At 40.3% G+C, this 15,110-nt stretch overlaps 1 protein-coding gene across 1 annotated transcript in view; it reads right to left on the reverse strand.

The window, feature by feature from the left end:
* The window catches only part of LOC139737420 (extracellular matrix protein 3-like), a 187,138-nt gene that overhangs the window by 119,606 nt on the left and 52,422 nt on the right, over positions 1-15,110 (reverse strand). Inside the window, exon 2 of the mRNA XM_071648094.1 lies at positions 12,141-12,230. Coding sequence (XP_071504195.1) covers positions 12,141-12,230 — 90 coding nt within the window. The remainder of the gene's footprint in view (positions 1-12,140; positions 12,231-15,110) is intronic.

The raw sequence follows: 15,110 nt of genomic DNA on the forward strand, positions 1-15,110 counted from the left end.
ACCATACGGCTACGATCTTGTCAGGAATGATCTTAAATTTCCAAACCAGAGAATTTAAATATAGTATCTCTTCCATTAATTAGATTTCTAAGACTGAGGTATAAGGGGATGGAGAGCAAGCACACAAATCACGCACTCTCTTAGGACTATGCAAGAGAAGAGATGAAGATTCTTGAATATGAAAGCCTGTGACTACATACATCCACCATCAAATAACTCATACCCCCCCCCCCCCCCCCCCACTTACCCCTTCCCCACATATTTTCTGTCTTTATGTCTTGTTGCCCTTGTGACAATTTTCGGGAGACTTTGAGCAAGAGTGAATAGGATGGATCAAATTAGGCATGTCCTTGGTCTAACTTGTTAATAGCTGTCAAAATTAATGGTGCATTTTACTGAGCTGCAAGTGCAGATGTCTCATAGGTTTCCATGGCAACAAGATTAGGTGTCAAAACAAAACAGGGGGAGGCAGATGAGGTCAGAGTTTTTTTCATGAAAGTAGAAATGAAGGAGCGTGAGGCCGTAACAAGCGGGAAGTTTTATATTTCCTTTTTAAAACTTATTTATTTTCACAGGATTAGGCTCCTTCATCTGATCTCACATAGTTGCACTTCATGACTTAGGTGAGCAGACGGGGACTGCAGAACATATTATCCAACCTCATCGAATCCCGGCAATCAATCACACTTATCAAATTTCGACAATCAGTCACACTTTTCTAAATCTCCACATATTATGCTCTACTTCTTACCTTTAAATGTTGTAAAGTGATAAATGAGTGCTATAAATGCCATTGTTAGTCTGGAGTAATCTTTCATCGCACTGTAGGCCTACATCTCTTGATATTTGTTTGCATTATGCTCACACCAGACATGAATAAATCCACTCCCTTTAGCATTTATTCAACTCATCTGCACCTTTTTTCTTCTTTTCAAGGGAAAGGCAAAGTGGAGCTAGCGAAGCAAATACGGTAAGTTTTTGTATTTACACGGACAGTGCCACAGTTTATCAATCCCTGCATCTGGGTGCAAATTGTGGAGCAAATTGTGTTGAACTGGAAGAGGCTAACTCAAAGCGCACATATCAGGTGGGTAAATATTTGCTGCAAATAAAATTGATCCGCAGGCACAGACAACATAATCTCCTTGTCGCCTGGACTCCTTTGGTCACACAATTCTAATCGGGTTTTATCAATGGAGGGGGGGGGGCATTCTTTTGTTCTGTTGTTTGTTACATCTTCTTCTCTTTTTTTTTATTCTGGAACACATAGGATGCTTGAATCCTCAATGTGACGAGATTATCAGCAACGCATTATTATTTCTTTTTGTTTGTCACTAAGTGGATACCCGCATGCAGGGTGGAAGCATGTCCGCCAACTCAATGTCAGAAGGCTTTCGGTACAAAGAAGCGACAACAAAGAGAGCGCCCCTTTCATCTCAATCCAAAACATTCGTTTGATTTCATTATATCCGGAGTAACCCACATATGCCACCATTTCTCACCATCTAACTCGGTTCTTCTACCCTATCAAAACCTCAATCCCCAGCCCCCCCCCCCCCACCCCCCTTTCCTTTAATGTTAAAGGGAGTGACCAGCAGACCTTCCGAAATCCATGTATCACCAGCAAATGCATTGGGGAGCAGCACAGGGAATGTACCTACACATCAAGGGCATTACTGATCACACTCACTGGCTTTCTGCTGGAGCAAAAACTTTCTAATCTTTCCCCTGCTTCCCCTGCTTCACTCAGTCATATGGCAAATAATATCATTAAATAATATCATTTACACAGAAAAAAACCCAGCATTTTAACCAAGCTCAACATAAAATTCAGCAGAAATGTGGTGTGGTGGGGGAGGGGACAACAGAATTATCAGTTGGTGAGATGAGAACTTACATAAAATGTCGATAAGAAAATTATTTCTTGTGAAGAAGCAGTTATTGGATGCATGTGTAGTGGTGGGGTAAAGAAATGCCAGAAAGGCACAAAACATAAGACAGGATGTTTGATAACCAAAGCAGAAAAAAACCCAGAAAATTAAAGACTACCTTTCTTCACATATTACTAGTCAGAACTGGCTCTCATACAAGCACAAGGTCTGTAACAAACAACATGGCAAGAGGCATTCTGTGGCAGTCCCCTTGTGGTGTCCACCTCTGTCCAGACTTGTCACATATCAAAACACTGGAGTCATCCCTTTCACTGTTAAAGTCTCCCCGAGTACAATGATGTCTAATGATAATGACAGGGTGACATAAGTGAGAGTGGTATGCACTCAAGGAGAACGTCTGGAGGAAAGGAGGGGGGGGGGAGGGACTAGAGGCAGATGTCTACTCAAAGTGAACTCGGAGACCAAGGTAAATTTCAAACGGGAGATACAAACAGTGAAGTGTCATAAGCTAACGAGTGTATGGGAAGTTAGCTTTATGCAGGAATCAGATTAGACAAGAGACCAAATAGATGCAGAAACAACAACAACAACAAAATCAGCACACTGTCCAATACTATCACTCATTTTTCTTTGTTAAATGTTTCAGAATGACTACAACTCCAGGTTTCCAGATGGTAGAAACACCTTGGAACATCATAATGAACCAAGCTGAGTTGGTCTTTGCGTGGTGTTTAATCTGCCGTGCTTGGTTATGGGTAAAGGAAGAAAAGATGGTGATAATCACGGCATTAAAGATAGGGTAAGGAATCGGCTAGACTGCATGCAGTACTACGTATGTGGGAGAAGGCATCCCTACTCCCCTGAGATGAGGAATGAAACCCTTCATCTCCACAAATCTGACCATGGAATAAACCGGAGGATTTACACTCCTGATCAGCCACAGGAAATGCCAGCAATCAATCTCCTATCATTTCTTTTCAAATAATGAATCTCCCAACTAATGACATGGTCCATCACTTGTATGGACTCACAAAATTGATAGACTACTTTTTTTTGGGGGGGAGGTGTATTTTCAAAGAATCCATTGCCCTTTGCATCTAGTTCTCCTTTAAAACTTCTCTTCTTCTTTTTTAATTCTCCTGCTGCAAATTGAAATCTTTTCAATACCCTCACCTGAAATCCATGAGTGAACAATTACATGGCCATTGACTTTAATCTGTTTTTTTTTCTCCATTACTGGATTGCGATATCTGAGGCAAATAAACATTATGAAAAAGGGAATGAATAGATAGAGTTCAGAGTAAGGAGCATTCAGTTTTTGCAATATATGTACAGCATGTACTCCCTTTCTTTTGCCTAAAATCCCACACATTATAGATACATTTTCATTTGAAATACTCCATTGCATTTGATTCCATTTGCATCAATGTTTTGTGTCATTGAGGATTTTTTATTTCTCATTCCTGATTGAATAAATCCATGAAATCGTCTGATGTCTTATCTCAAAGAATCGGCACAATCAACGATTACAACCTGATACAAACTGGAAAAAATGACAAAACGGTTGCGAGAGAAAAGTTTGCACTGTATCGATAATGACAGTTTGATTTGAGCATTTGTCAAGGGAGAATTAGACCCCAGCATGCTCCCCAGCCGTGTTATTCACTTCTAAAGCTGGAAGAAGCTTAGAATGCAAGTCTTATCACTCTGGATCATTGTACAAAAAACTCTGTTTTTTTAATGGCAGACAAATATATCGCATTCTTTATTGTCTGATGATTGCTTGATCTTCACAGGGGGGCAGAATCCATCAGGGATCATTGTGGCTGCATGCATTTTGTCTCCTTGATGATCCTTTTTCCTGAGGTTTCTATCTTTCTATCTTTTTCTTTTTCTTCTTCTCCTTTTTCTCCAGGGGCCCTGGCTAAGGTAGACAGAATTGGATGCAGTTACGGGAGAAGATACAAAAAAAAGAGAAGAAGATATGCACACACTTTCAAGAATAGGTAGCAAGAAGCCTTGAAAAGTAAACAAACCTTGTATCATCAAAGATTGTAAAACCAGAATCAGAAAGTGATCAGAACAAATGGAAAAGAGAAAGGAGAGGAAAACCTATAGCAAACTGGCACAATATGTGAAAGCGAGTTAAAGATATGCGACCAACTCATGGCTGAATATGATGGGCAATTAACACAGAAATGGCCAATGAACCTGTTGTATTATTTATTTATTGCTAAGTCCGTAATGTCTACGACAAACTAGTGTGCTTTAGGGGGCAGAAGAGGTAAACTCTAATAACGGTTCTAACATTGCTTCACTTTCCTGAAGTAAATACAATTTTTATTCGACACCTACACAAACAAATAGACAGATAAATTTTGAACATCCTAATTTCTCTCCTCCCTTGCCGTAATCAACATTATGTGCATAGCTGCAAGCTAGACCAGTTCTTGGTTTCCCTTGCGGCAACTTCTAACTCTCTTTCAGCAAGTGTCGAGGATGAAACATCAGCATAAGGACATTATAACAGCCATTCTTTCCACATTCTGGCCACAGGTACTAAACATAGCACAGACCTCTTTTTTGATGGAGATAAAGGATACACATTAAGCACTCTACTAAATGCCTCATTAACTTCACTCCATGGATTTATCAAGGATCTTTTGCCACTTAAGGTGCTAATCGCCGTTGTTTTCCCATTGTCATTTCACACTGTCTTGAATTCTTATACATTGATGAGTCTTTTTCTGTCTCCCGGACAAAACATGTCAAAACATACATTTCACGAGGCAGACAGACAGAAATACGTACAAAGAAAACAAATTCACCTTGCATCACCACCTAGCACCTTAATCAAACATTGCCTTTAAAAGGATAGTTGTGAAACTTGTGCAATATACTAGTCTGTCATTTCGAGAAAAAACAAGTTTTGACAACCATTCACAATGATAAGACTGCATTTTTTAAAAGTAAAACTCCAGAGTATTGTCTTTCTTGTTGTTTCCCTACAGTTTCTTCTTTAAAGTATTCACCTATCATATTTCGAAATTGTTGCTGATTACTTCCCTTTAAAAACAGAAACTGCTGAACTTACAACACCTATAAGGAAGATACAATCAAGTGATGTTACCAAACACAACCACTTTAGTTTATTAGCTTTTCTGGTGTCATTTCTAAAATTAATGTTATATGAAGGATGACACATAACACAACTACAAGACAATTTTGTCTTCACCGTCTGCATGCTGTCTGCCTAGCTCAAGGCAAACTGATAGTTGCTAACATGGTGTCACGTCCACAGACAGAACATTTCTTGATTTTTCCCTCAAGGACTGATGCAAGGGCATAACACTATTGAAAATCATCTGATTGAAACAAAGCATTTCCTCCATTCATGGTTGAAAAAAAAAAAAGATGCTGTGACATGACTGATATGAGCACAAACAGCTGACAAGTGATATGTCATATGACACCCAATTTTCAATCACCACCTATTTTATACCTTTTCCAGGCAAAGCTTTCTGGCTTCTTTTAACTTCTCCACTAGCCTACTTCTATGAGTTACTGTGCAAAGAATAAAAAATAATAATAATAAGCATGATACTATATAATTATAGTGGACAAAATTCAGAAAGATACTGAGCTATAGAAGACATAATATGTGTGTCAACCAGCTAACTTTTGCCACTCAAAGATCTGGGAAAAATTGAGCACTAATTCCATCTTGTCTGCCAGAATGTAAGATATGAAAGACAGAGGGAGAAGGGAAGACAGACAGAGGAAGGATAGATAAATGATGAAAGATAAGCAGGAGGAGAGACAGGAGATGGGGATATGATTCTAATAGCATGACAGATGACTACAACAGGAGAAGTCTACATAAACACATGAGGACAGAAGGAATAGAGTATACCACAGCCTTCCTCATCTTCTCTTGTTAATTGTCAATTAATTGGCTGGGCTGGGCTGGACGACCCAGGCTTCTCCACAAACCATGCAGGGTGAGTAATGAGGGGAATGTTCTTCAACATGTGCTTCATCAGGAGGTTCTTCTATGGCATGTGAACCCGGGGGCACGGGTGATGAGGGGTTAAGGAGGGGGGTAAACGACCTTCTTCACATCTCTATATATGAGAGGGAAATGAATTGATTGCATAGCTTCTGTTTGTTCATTGCAAGAGATGTGTTTGACCCTGTGAGATCTGACAGCATCAACAATAATGTTGTGTGTGCCCAGCAGTTGTCACGTACTGTACATCTGCAGCCAGAACTCATAAAAAAAGTTATAGGGCCTATATCATGCTATTATTTTCTTCTCTGCAACAAGGGTATCATTTTGTTTGTTTGTAATTTGGTGGATTTTTGTTTTGTTTTTGTTTGTAAACAAAATCTCACACAGATTCCAGAAATCATCTTCTGTAGAAAAAAAAAATAATAATAATCATAACAAAAAGTAACTGTTTTTGAATGCCACTATGAAAAAAAATACTGGAGTACTATAAGTCTGAGTCTAGCTCATTAGTTTGAAATAGTCCTCTCACATAGCAATCTAGTTCGGATGGAGGTTTTGGACAAAATCATGAATAGCTTAAGTTCAACAAATTTTCAAAGTGCAATTGCTTTCAAACATTTATCTGGAAAAAAACAACACAGACATTTTATAATTTGGCCGCAATTCTGGCGACCATCTGGAATATCTCAAAACCATGAAGGATGCAAGAGTTGCGTCATCCAGGTTCTGATGCAGCACCCTCAAAAGAAAATAAAAACTTAAAACACACATTGTGGATGGACAGTAAAACAAGGTAAGGCCCAAAATCCAGCTTTGGCGCAGCAACTATTTCCAGTCCAGGCTGCAGGCAACCTTGCGTGGTCCTTATCTCTAGATTCTGTGTTTCCTCCGCGGTCATTTTTAGATACCCAGAATGATTCTGAATGATGTCCACATGACCTGAATATTCCTTTTACAAAATATTGATTGCTCCAGTCTCCCTGGGTTTCCACAGCACTACTTGACCTCATAGGGTAACCACAGATCTTGGACAGACATGACATCTTTTTTTCTTCTTTTTTTAAGTTTGTGAACCAGGAAGAGTGTCAATTTACACCCACTTGTGGTAATCGATTGGAAAAAAAGAATCAGACAACACATGTTAATATCATGCTGAAATGCACATGTTTGAACCTAAAAAGCCTTGCACTCATATAATGCTCCATCTTCATATTTCTACAGACAAATGGCTGCAAGATTTTACTTTTTGACTCTCTTGACAATGATATTGAAAAATCAAATTCAATTGCCTTATATGCATCTACCTCCCATATCAGCAGGTTAGAGATGAACAAGTTTTTTTTTCCCAAAACATCCTTTAATCTTGATATTGAGAGCAAAGGAAAGAGTAAGAAAGAAGGAAATGTAGGGTTTACACTATCAATAGATGTAGGGTTTAGGCTAACCATATATGGAGGCATTGCATTGGTTTAACAAATTGAAAGTTCCATCTAACAAAAATGATATACAAAGTCTCCAAGGATGTCACGAATGGTAGACACCCCTCCCCCCCCCCCCCCCACCACCATCCACCACACAATGTTTGACAGAGTTTGAGAGTTAATTATCTTAATTCACCTCCCTCTGAGATGTAAAAGGCACACTGTAATGTCACCCTTACACAGCTATCTGAGAAGATGACTTTGACACATCACACGAGCGAAGAGCAAAAGGGGAAAAAAAACAAAAAAACAAAAAAACCTGTCGGCTGGAAGTCAAATTTCAAACATCCGCCGAGTTAGGAATGAGTAACACTTGAGGGCGTACGCCGACCGGGGACAGTTGGCAAGTTCTTGGCCCAACTTCAACCGTCAAAGCCTTGCATCAACATGTCTGTCAGTATTGTGTGATATTCTTTTTTTTTTCCCCTTGCCTTTTGTTTTTCCTCCTGTGGTCTAATTTGTTTTTCATAATACTCACGAGTTATAAATGGACAAGTCATTTGTGGAGGTCAAGTCAACAGTTTATTTAGCTCAACTTCAATTATATTGACTCCTTACTTGCCAACAATGGCTACTTACAGTGTAACTCACTCTCTCAGTCTCTCCATATATAAATATCACATATCTGTAAATACAGCATGTGCACAGAGCATGACATTATACTCATTCTAGTATAAGGGGAGTGATTTTTTTCTTCAATTGGTGTATTTACAGCTTTAGAAACCTATCCAAGTCTTTCAAAAGTCTGGATGAGAATAAATCCCCAATATTCACAAAATAGAACCTTCTTCCCATTCTATGCTTCCTTTGTCTGCCTTCTATAACGCACCCAGCAGCATGCCAGTAAATTGAAACAAGGGACACACTTTCTTTTCATGGGGGGTTTAAAGTGATTACTGCTTGGCAATGAAGCAATGCCCTTAACCTCCAACCAAAATTTATCACAAATGCTGGGAGGTCATAACAAATTTGTTACTAAATCAGCCCCGTAATGAGTTGAATTTGGCCTGAAACACGTTTCGGGCCTGTGATCGAATTTGGTGGTAAGCCCGTGGTTCCCTTCAGAGTGAGTCTCATTAGCCGTCCAGACGGGGGCAGAACTTGAGGGGACCTGTACACCTGAGACTGGGGCGGAAGTCACGCCGGCAGGTGGGGGTAGCAGGGTTCAGCACCCCTGGGGGTTATATTTGGCACCTTCTAGGAATACACAGTTTGGATAATCCACAGGTTCACTTGCATAAAACAGAGCTACTTGAAATCTGTTTACTCTTTTCCCTTGACTTTTGAGTCCACAGAAGCCTTTTCCTTTCTGTATTTAATCCTTTATTACCCAATCCCATTTCCACCGCCCCCAACCCCCCCCCCCCCCAAGAAAATGAAATTACCATACACTTAAAATTCTAAACTTCCTCTAAAATTCAGTGCCACAAAACTCTACAGGTACACAGCGAGTCTTCTGAACAGTTCATCTTGCTCTCAACACCATTTTCCAGTTCCACTGTGCATTGCTTGTCCCTAATGGACTGCCTCATTGCTTTTATCACCCTGCTTAAGATAAGGACCATCGTATGCCTTTCATCTTCATTCAAACTGATGAATGGGTAGCACCAGTAGAGGCATCACTATCTTAGTAAGATAGCACCCGTGATGAACTCCATCATTACTGTTGGTGAGCTACTGTGTACAATATTGGTGGATTACTGTGATGGTAGTTTTGAGAGGGTTCAGTGTTATGGCAAACTGTCTTGCCAACAGAGGGAGGAACATTCTACCAGTCAATACCAGACAATTCCCCTTTCTCTCTTTAAGACACACATTGCACTCCCGATAACTATGGGGGTTTTGGGGTTGTTGTTGTGTTTTTTTTGACATTTACCGGTATTCCCTGTCAATCTCAGTTCTCCTCATGGGTTTTCTTGGAGAGCATACTTTGCTGAACTCAAGCTCTGGGAGTATTTGTTGTTCCACTTGGGACAGGGTATCACGCACTCCCATTTATAAAGTTTCAGGCTGCCGACACCAAAGCAGACACCTGATCGACATTTTTTTCTTCTTCTTCTTTTCATTCACTTCAGCCCCCATTGCTCTGCCCCACCCCCTACCCCTCTAGCCCCTTTTTCCTATATGAATATCATTTTTTTTTGACTGGGCTGTAAGACCATGTCACATCTAGTTAACCTTCCTCAGATTGGTGATGACTGATAACCAAACATTGTCGTCTGACAGGTCGACGTGAGTCCCCTTTTGTCTCATGGCATGGAGCCCCAACAGGGAGTCCCACATTAGATGGCCAGGACAACCTACCGAGATATTTACTCTGCAAATTGATCGAAAAATCTTCCACCAAAACAGAACCACCGTTGAACTGGCCACTGCTGGAATCTATTATGGTGTGTCCTTTTTTTTTTTCTTCTTGTTCTTCTCTGTTAAACTTCATCCAACTCCTTCATCCCCACTTTGAACCTCAAGTCCAATACTTTGATTGTCTATGAAGGTTAGGTCTACAGTACATTGGCAAAGCCCCCCAAAAATAGCTCTTTATGGCATGCACGATTTTTACCTTGGGTATTGATATTTGTAATTCACATACACAAAAAGATGTTCAATACAGCATTCATCATGAATATTTGTCTGGCATATTTCTTTTGCTTTTGGCCAAATTACTAGGAGGTCTTCAAATGTTTCCTTTAAGTAAGGCTTCATTCCTTAAAAATGTAGGATCTCCCTCTAAAAATTCCCCTAAGCTTTTGCTCTCTCTCCTTCTTCTCTCTTCACCAATGCGTGGCCTGGCATCTGGGTTCGGGTGATGGCAAACATTTTCTTCCTCTTTCAAGCAAACAGGATGTCACTGATTTTTGAGCTTTGACACCATCCTGAATGAAAAACTTAAAACATGCTCCAGTATTTTGGCACTTAAAGCACACTCACAGACTCGAGTTTGTTTGTTTGTTTGTTTGTTTATGCATGGGCATATCAATTAAGTAGAAGAAGATTATCTATTAAATGGCCTGACAATAACACATCATGCACTAGTTATGACTGGAGGTCATACTGTCATGAGAAAAAGTCTTCCACTCTCTAAAGGGTTTTCGAGACAGAAAAATTTAGAAATTTGGGTGGGGCAAGATCATACGAATACTTTCCAAGTAATCCAAGGCAACATAAAGCATTTAATCCTGCACCACACACCAATACCAAGCACTGTCTACACATGATGATTTTTCACATGGTGTCTAGTGACTTGATCCTTTGTAGGCCATCCATCATACAATTTGTAACAGCTTCATTTCCCTCCATTGTAACTTTGTTTCATTAACTTGATCTTGGACTATTGTATATGTCTCAGATTTATCAAACATCCCCTCTCACTCTTTCTTTCTCCATCTCCTTCTCTCCCTCTCTCTTGCTTCCTTGCAGCACATAGATTATAATGATTTGTTGAAGCTTGGGAGTAGTAGGAGGGCCCTGAACCATGAATATGCATGAAATCCCCAGCAACGCTGTCACCATGATTGGTCGAGAACACACCATCTGCATTAATTAACACACTCTCACACGCATCAGCAACACCCTTACACACAAACCTTCGGAGCTTCAAGTCTTAATTGCACCTTCCATCCGCATGACTCCACAAATCTTTTTCATGTGTGTGTGTGCGTGTGTATGGGTTTTTTCTCTTATATTTTTTCTATCTAATTCTGGGAGGACCAGGTGTGTTGTCCGTGATGCAAAATCATGTTTCAAAGAAAACTTTTTCATCCTTAGCGACCGCCTCTCCCATGATTAATGAATAATCTCTCCGTTTCAGTTTGTTGCAGAGCAAAGCATGCGACTTGGCATCACTCACCTGTGTGGGAGTAGTTACATGCACCATGATGCCTGTTGTTATTTTGGTTTTTAGAATGAAAGAAAAGAAATAAACGACAGGTCACTGATCGAACTAATTTGGCGGCGAATCAATTTTATGCCGAGCACAGGTCTTTGCCGCCATCTGCTGGCGACTGGATGTCAGTGTTTGGACTCTTTCATATGACTATGGAATACTTTGATCTGTAGGATATTGGAATTTCACGTCATGATCGTGATTTTGATTGTGATTATGATCTTGATTATCATGCAGAATCCACTACTGGATTGACTTGGAGTCTGATGCATACTGCAACATCATGTCATCTCCCCACAGTGTCAAAGACAGAAAAATGATAACTGCACAGGATTTTCCTTTAAGAATTTGGTGTCCTATCCTGATAAATTGGTGAAACATTAGTCAACTATCATCAAAGCACTATTCATAGGCATGTTATCCCCCAAACTTGTGTCAACATTGTTAGCCATTTGGTTTTGTACCACGCAACTGCTCTGTACAGGTAGGTGCTTGTTTTCTTCACTGACTTGCTGTTCCGTCGAGTCCTGTTGTGTTCTTTTATATTCTATTTGTATATTCCATCTGGATGTATTTCCACATCCATATGTTTTATGACATTCTGAGTATGTTAGATAGATTTTGTCATAATTCCATGTCTATCTTTCTATTTCTCCCTTCGCTCCTATAGCTCTCTTCTATCCACCCCCCCCCCCTCTATCTATCTATCTCTCTCTTCATCTCCTTCTCTTCATCTGCATCTTTTCCTTTTAGTCAGTCTTCCATTCCTGCCTTTTTTATTTTCAACTTCAACATTCTTTTCGAGCCCATTCTCACTCTTTTCCAACAGATCAATAACTTCTAAAAAAAGTGATTTTTCCCAAAATGCTCACCTGAATCTCTGACCTCCACGAAGAACGTATCGCTGGTTGCAGCAACGTTGTTGTAAACCACATACTGGATGTACATGCTGTTGACATCACCTGCAGGGAACAAAAGAAATAGAAAATAATGGTTAATTTTCATTGTTTCTCATAATTCAAGTGAAACTTGTCACATGTATGCGAGGTTTTTCAGTGACGGCGACGACAACGTTCATCATACTCACTTTGTGTATCAGAGAAGTGAGAACCACAGCACATATTTATTTTGTAATCATAGTGAATGAAACCTACCTTGAAGAATGACCATTAGATGGTCAATCTCACCTATACAACTTGTCTGACACTTATCAACTCATACACATACGTACAGACACATTCACACACACACAAACATACAGAGGGATATGATAAGATTTCTTGCCTAGCTCGCTGCCAAGACAAGCTCCTTAGAATCGTGCTTATTATATCTCACACACAAACAAAAGCAATGCTTTAAATTTTCCATCAATCACGTGCAACGTGAACATCAACATTGTTACATCATTGCACAACGATACGTAATTCAATCAATGTCATATTTATTCATCCGTCAATCATTCCCTGACATACTGCTGTGTGCACGTGAGACAAATGTACTCTCGCCTGACCTCATATCTAAAGGAAAAAACCGACAAGACAATACAGCCATTTGTCTAATCATAGCACAAGGGGAACATCGGGAAATAGTCATATTTCTCCTTCCTGGCTGGAGGCAAATCCCGTATTGGCCGACAAAACCTCATGCATCGCGTGACACCGCACTTTCCACGTGAAGCGTCACCATTAAGGGCATCTCAATTAAGCGTGGATGTAGCCACGTTTTTTCGGTTTCTTGTGTTTTGTTTTTTGTCAAGGCAACGAGCAAACAAACAAAGCTCCAAGCCTCACATTGCAGGCATTACTCATTCTCAGGCAATAAGCAGACAGGAGAAATCGTAGGGGGGAGGGAAAAGTCAACGTAAATTTAGCCAGAACACATGGAGGCTGTAATGCCATCTTCCTGTTACACCGAAAAGATGCACAAGGCCTCTGCTATAGGAAAAGCATACGTATATCTTCATGCCACGTTGTGACGTTTGAGGGCACCCTTCTCTCTGTGTCTGCCAAAATTCTTTGTGAACAAAAGTTCAAGCAACCTTTTCTATGGTCAATTAAGGTGAACTCTCCTCCCTCCCCCCGCCCCACCCCGGTCTTTGAGATATTAGAACAAACATACAGACAACCAAACTCATGACTGCTTTTTTTTTATCATGTTGGGTTGCCAGCATTTATACCTTTCGAGCAGCCACTTAAAAAATCATCAAATCACTTTCTTCCGTATTACACAGAACACCTGATGGCATTTCTAATCCTTGCCTGCTAGGAATCCCCAGTACTCATTGCCAATATTAAGGTAGTCTTAATCAGTTTTGGATCGGGTGGGGTGTAGTAGGGGGATAATTTCACATCTACGGCCGTGAATGGGCATTTAAACTGGCAGCCATTTTCTAATCCCCTGAGGGAGAGTAATTCCACTTTAAGCAGTGCCACATGAACGTCATTTATTGGCTTCAGTCGCAGAAATGCAAAGGTACACCATTGCTTCACTCCTAGATTGGATAATGAGCGCGGTTATCTGGCCCCTTGCAGCAGCGGGGTGAATGAAAGGACGACTCGTATGTCTGCACTCTCTTTCTGCTTGTCCTGCGCTCGTTGTGGTGCTCATTTCGGAGGAGCCGATTAGCTCTTCCTAGCCCACATCACTTCTGATCTACAAACCTAAACCAATGGCCAATATAGAGAATGAAATACCAGTACGCCATCTCAGCTTGTCTGTCTGTCTGTCTGTCTGTCTGTTGCACTGTCTCTTCCTCTTCCTCCTTCCTATAATAATTCTTCTTTTATCATTCTCAGTATCTACTTTGTTTGCTGTAAGCCATTACAGTTTGGTCAAAGTGGAAAGTATTAACTTGCATACAGATCAATATTGAGTATCTATAGATATGCTAATAAAACATACATACAAACATACACACATACAAATACAACATTTTGTCAATGTAATTTTTAACCATGATCATCTCTCTCTTTCTCCCTCTCACTCTCTTCCCCTCTCTCCCTCTTTACCTGTGATGGAAGAAGCTTGAACCGCTACAAGATGGTCTACGTATGTGGGACAGACATATAAGGAATTTGACACACAAAAATAATCATCCCTGACGACCCAGTGAAAATAAAAAGAAGCACACCCTGTTCTCCATTCTTACCCTAGTCCCCAGGCAAGAACAGTCTACAGCTCTCTCTACGACAAGACAGACCTACCCCTTCATAAATCAGACACTCACAGTACAAGCATTGCCCCTTCTGTAAGACCATCTGTGCGTTACACAGATGCCAGCATTACCCAAATAAAGTGATCATGGCATAGATAGACATGCCGTTATGTTGATTTTTTGGGTACATATTCCATCTTATCTCACAACCCTCCAAATGCTGATGCATTTTCCAGAGAATTCCTTACATTCAAAACTCACTCTCTTCCCCTCCCCACTCCCCCATGTCATAAATAATTTTATCTGAGCTCATTTTTCCTCACTCGTTACCAATGTACACTGACTCTCATGAAAGTTCCTTTTTGCCAGCGATAAGCACTGCACAAATTATAGGCAACAGATGACAGAAAGCAACGAACGCTCATCTATCAACAAGTAATCGAGAATCGCGCTTCCACATAGGGGGAAAAAATCCTGACGGCAACGAACAATTAAAATTAAAAAAAAAATACTGTCCTTACATATAGGGGAGCTTAAGGCATACACAGAATATCCTTGACTATGACAGTTGATATTGCTGGCATTCCTGAAATAGTTGCAAGTGAGGTAACTGATAGATGATACTTTTGTGCACATACGTTGTAACTTGCTGATTGCTAAGTCAACATGTCCTCTACTGATTGCCTTC

Source organism: Diadema antillarum, unplaced genomic scaffold (genome assembly GCF_040938485.1).
Source record: "Diadema antillarum isolate AM-2024a unplaced genomic scaffold, OU_Dant_1.0 seq00000693_RagTag, whole genome shotgun sequence".
In the NCBI taxonomy this organism is placed as follows: Eukaryota; Metazoa; Echinodermata; class Echinoidea; order Diadematoida; family Diadematidae; genus Diadema; species Diadema antillarum.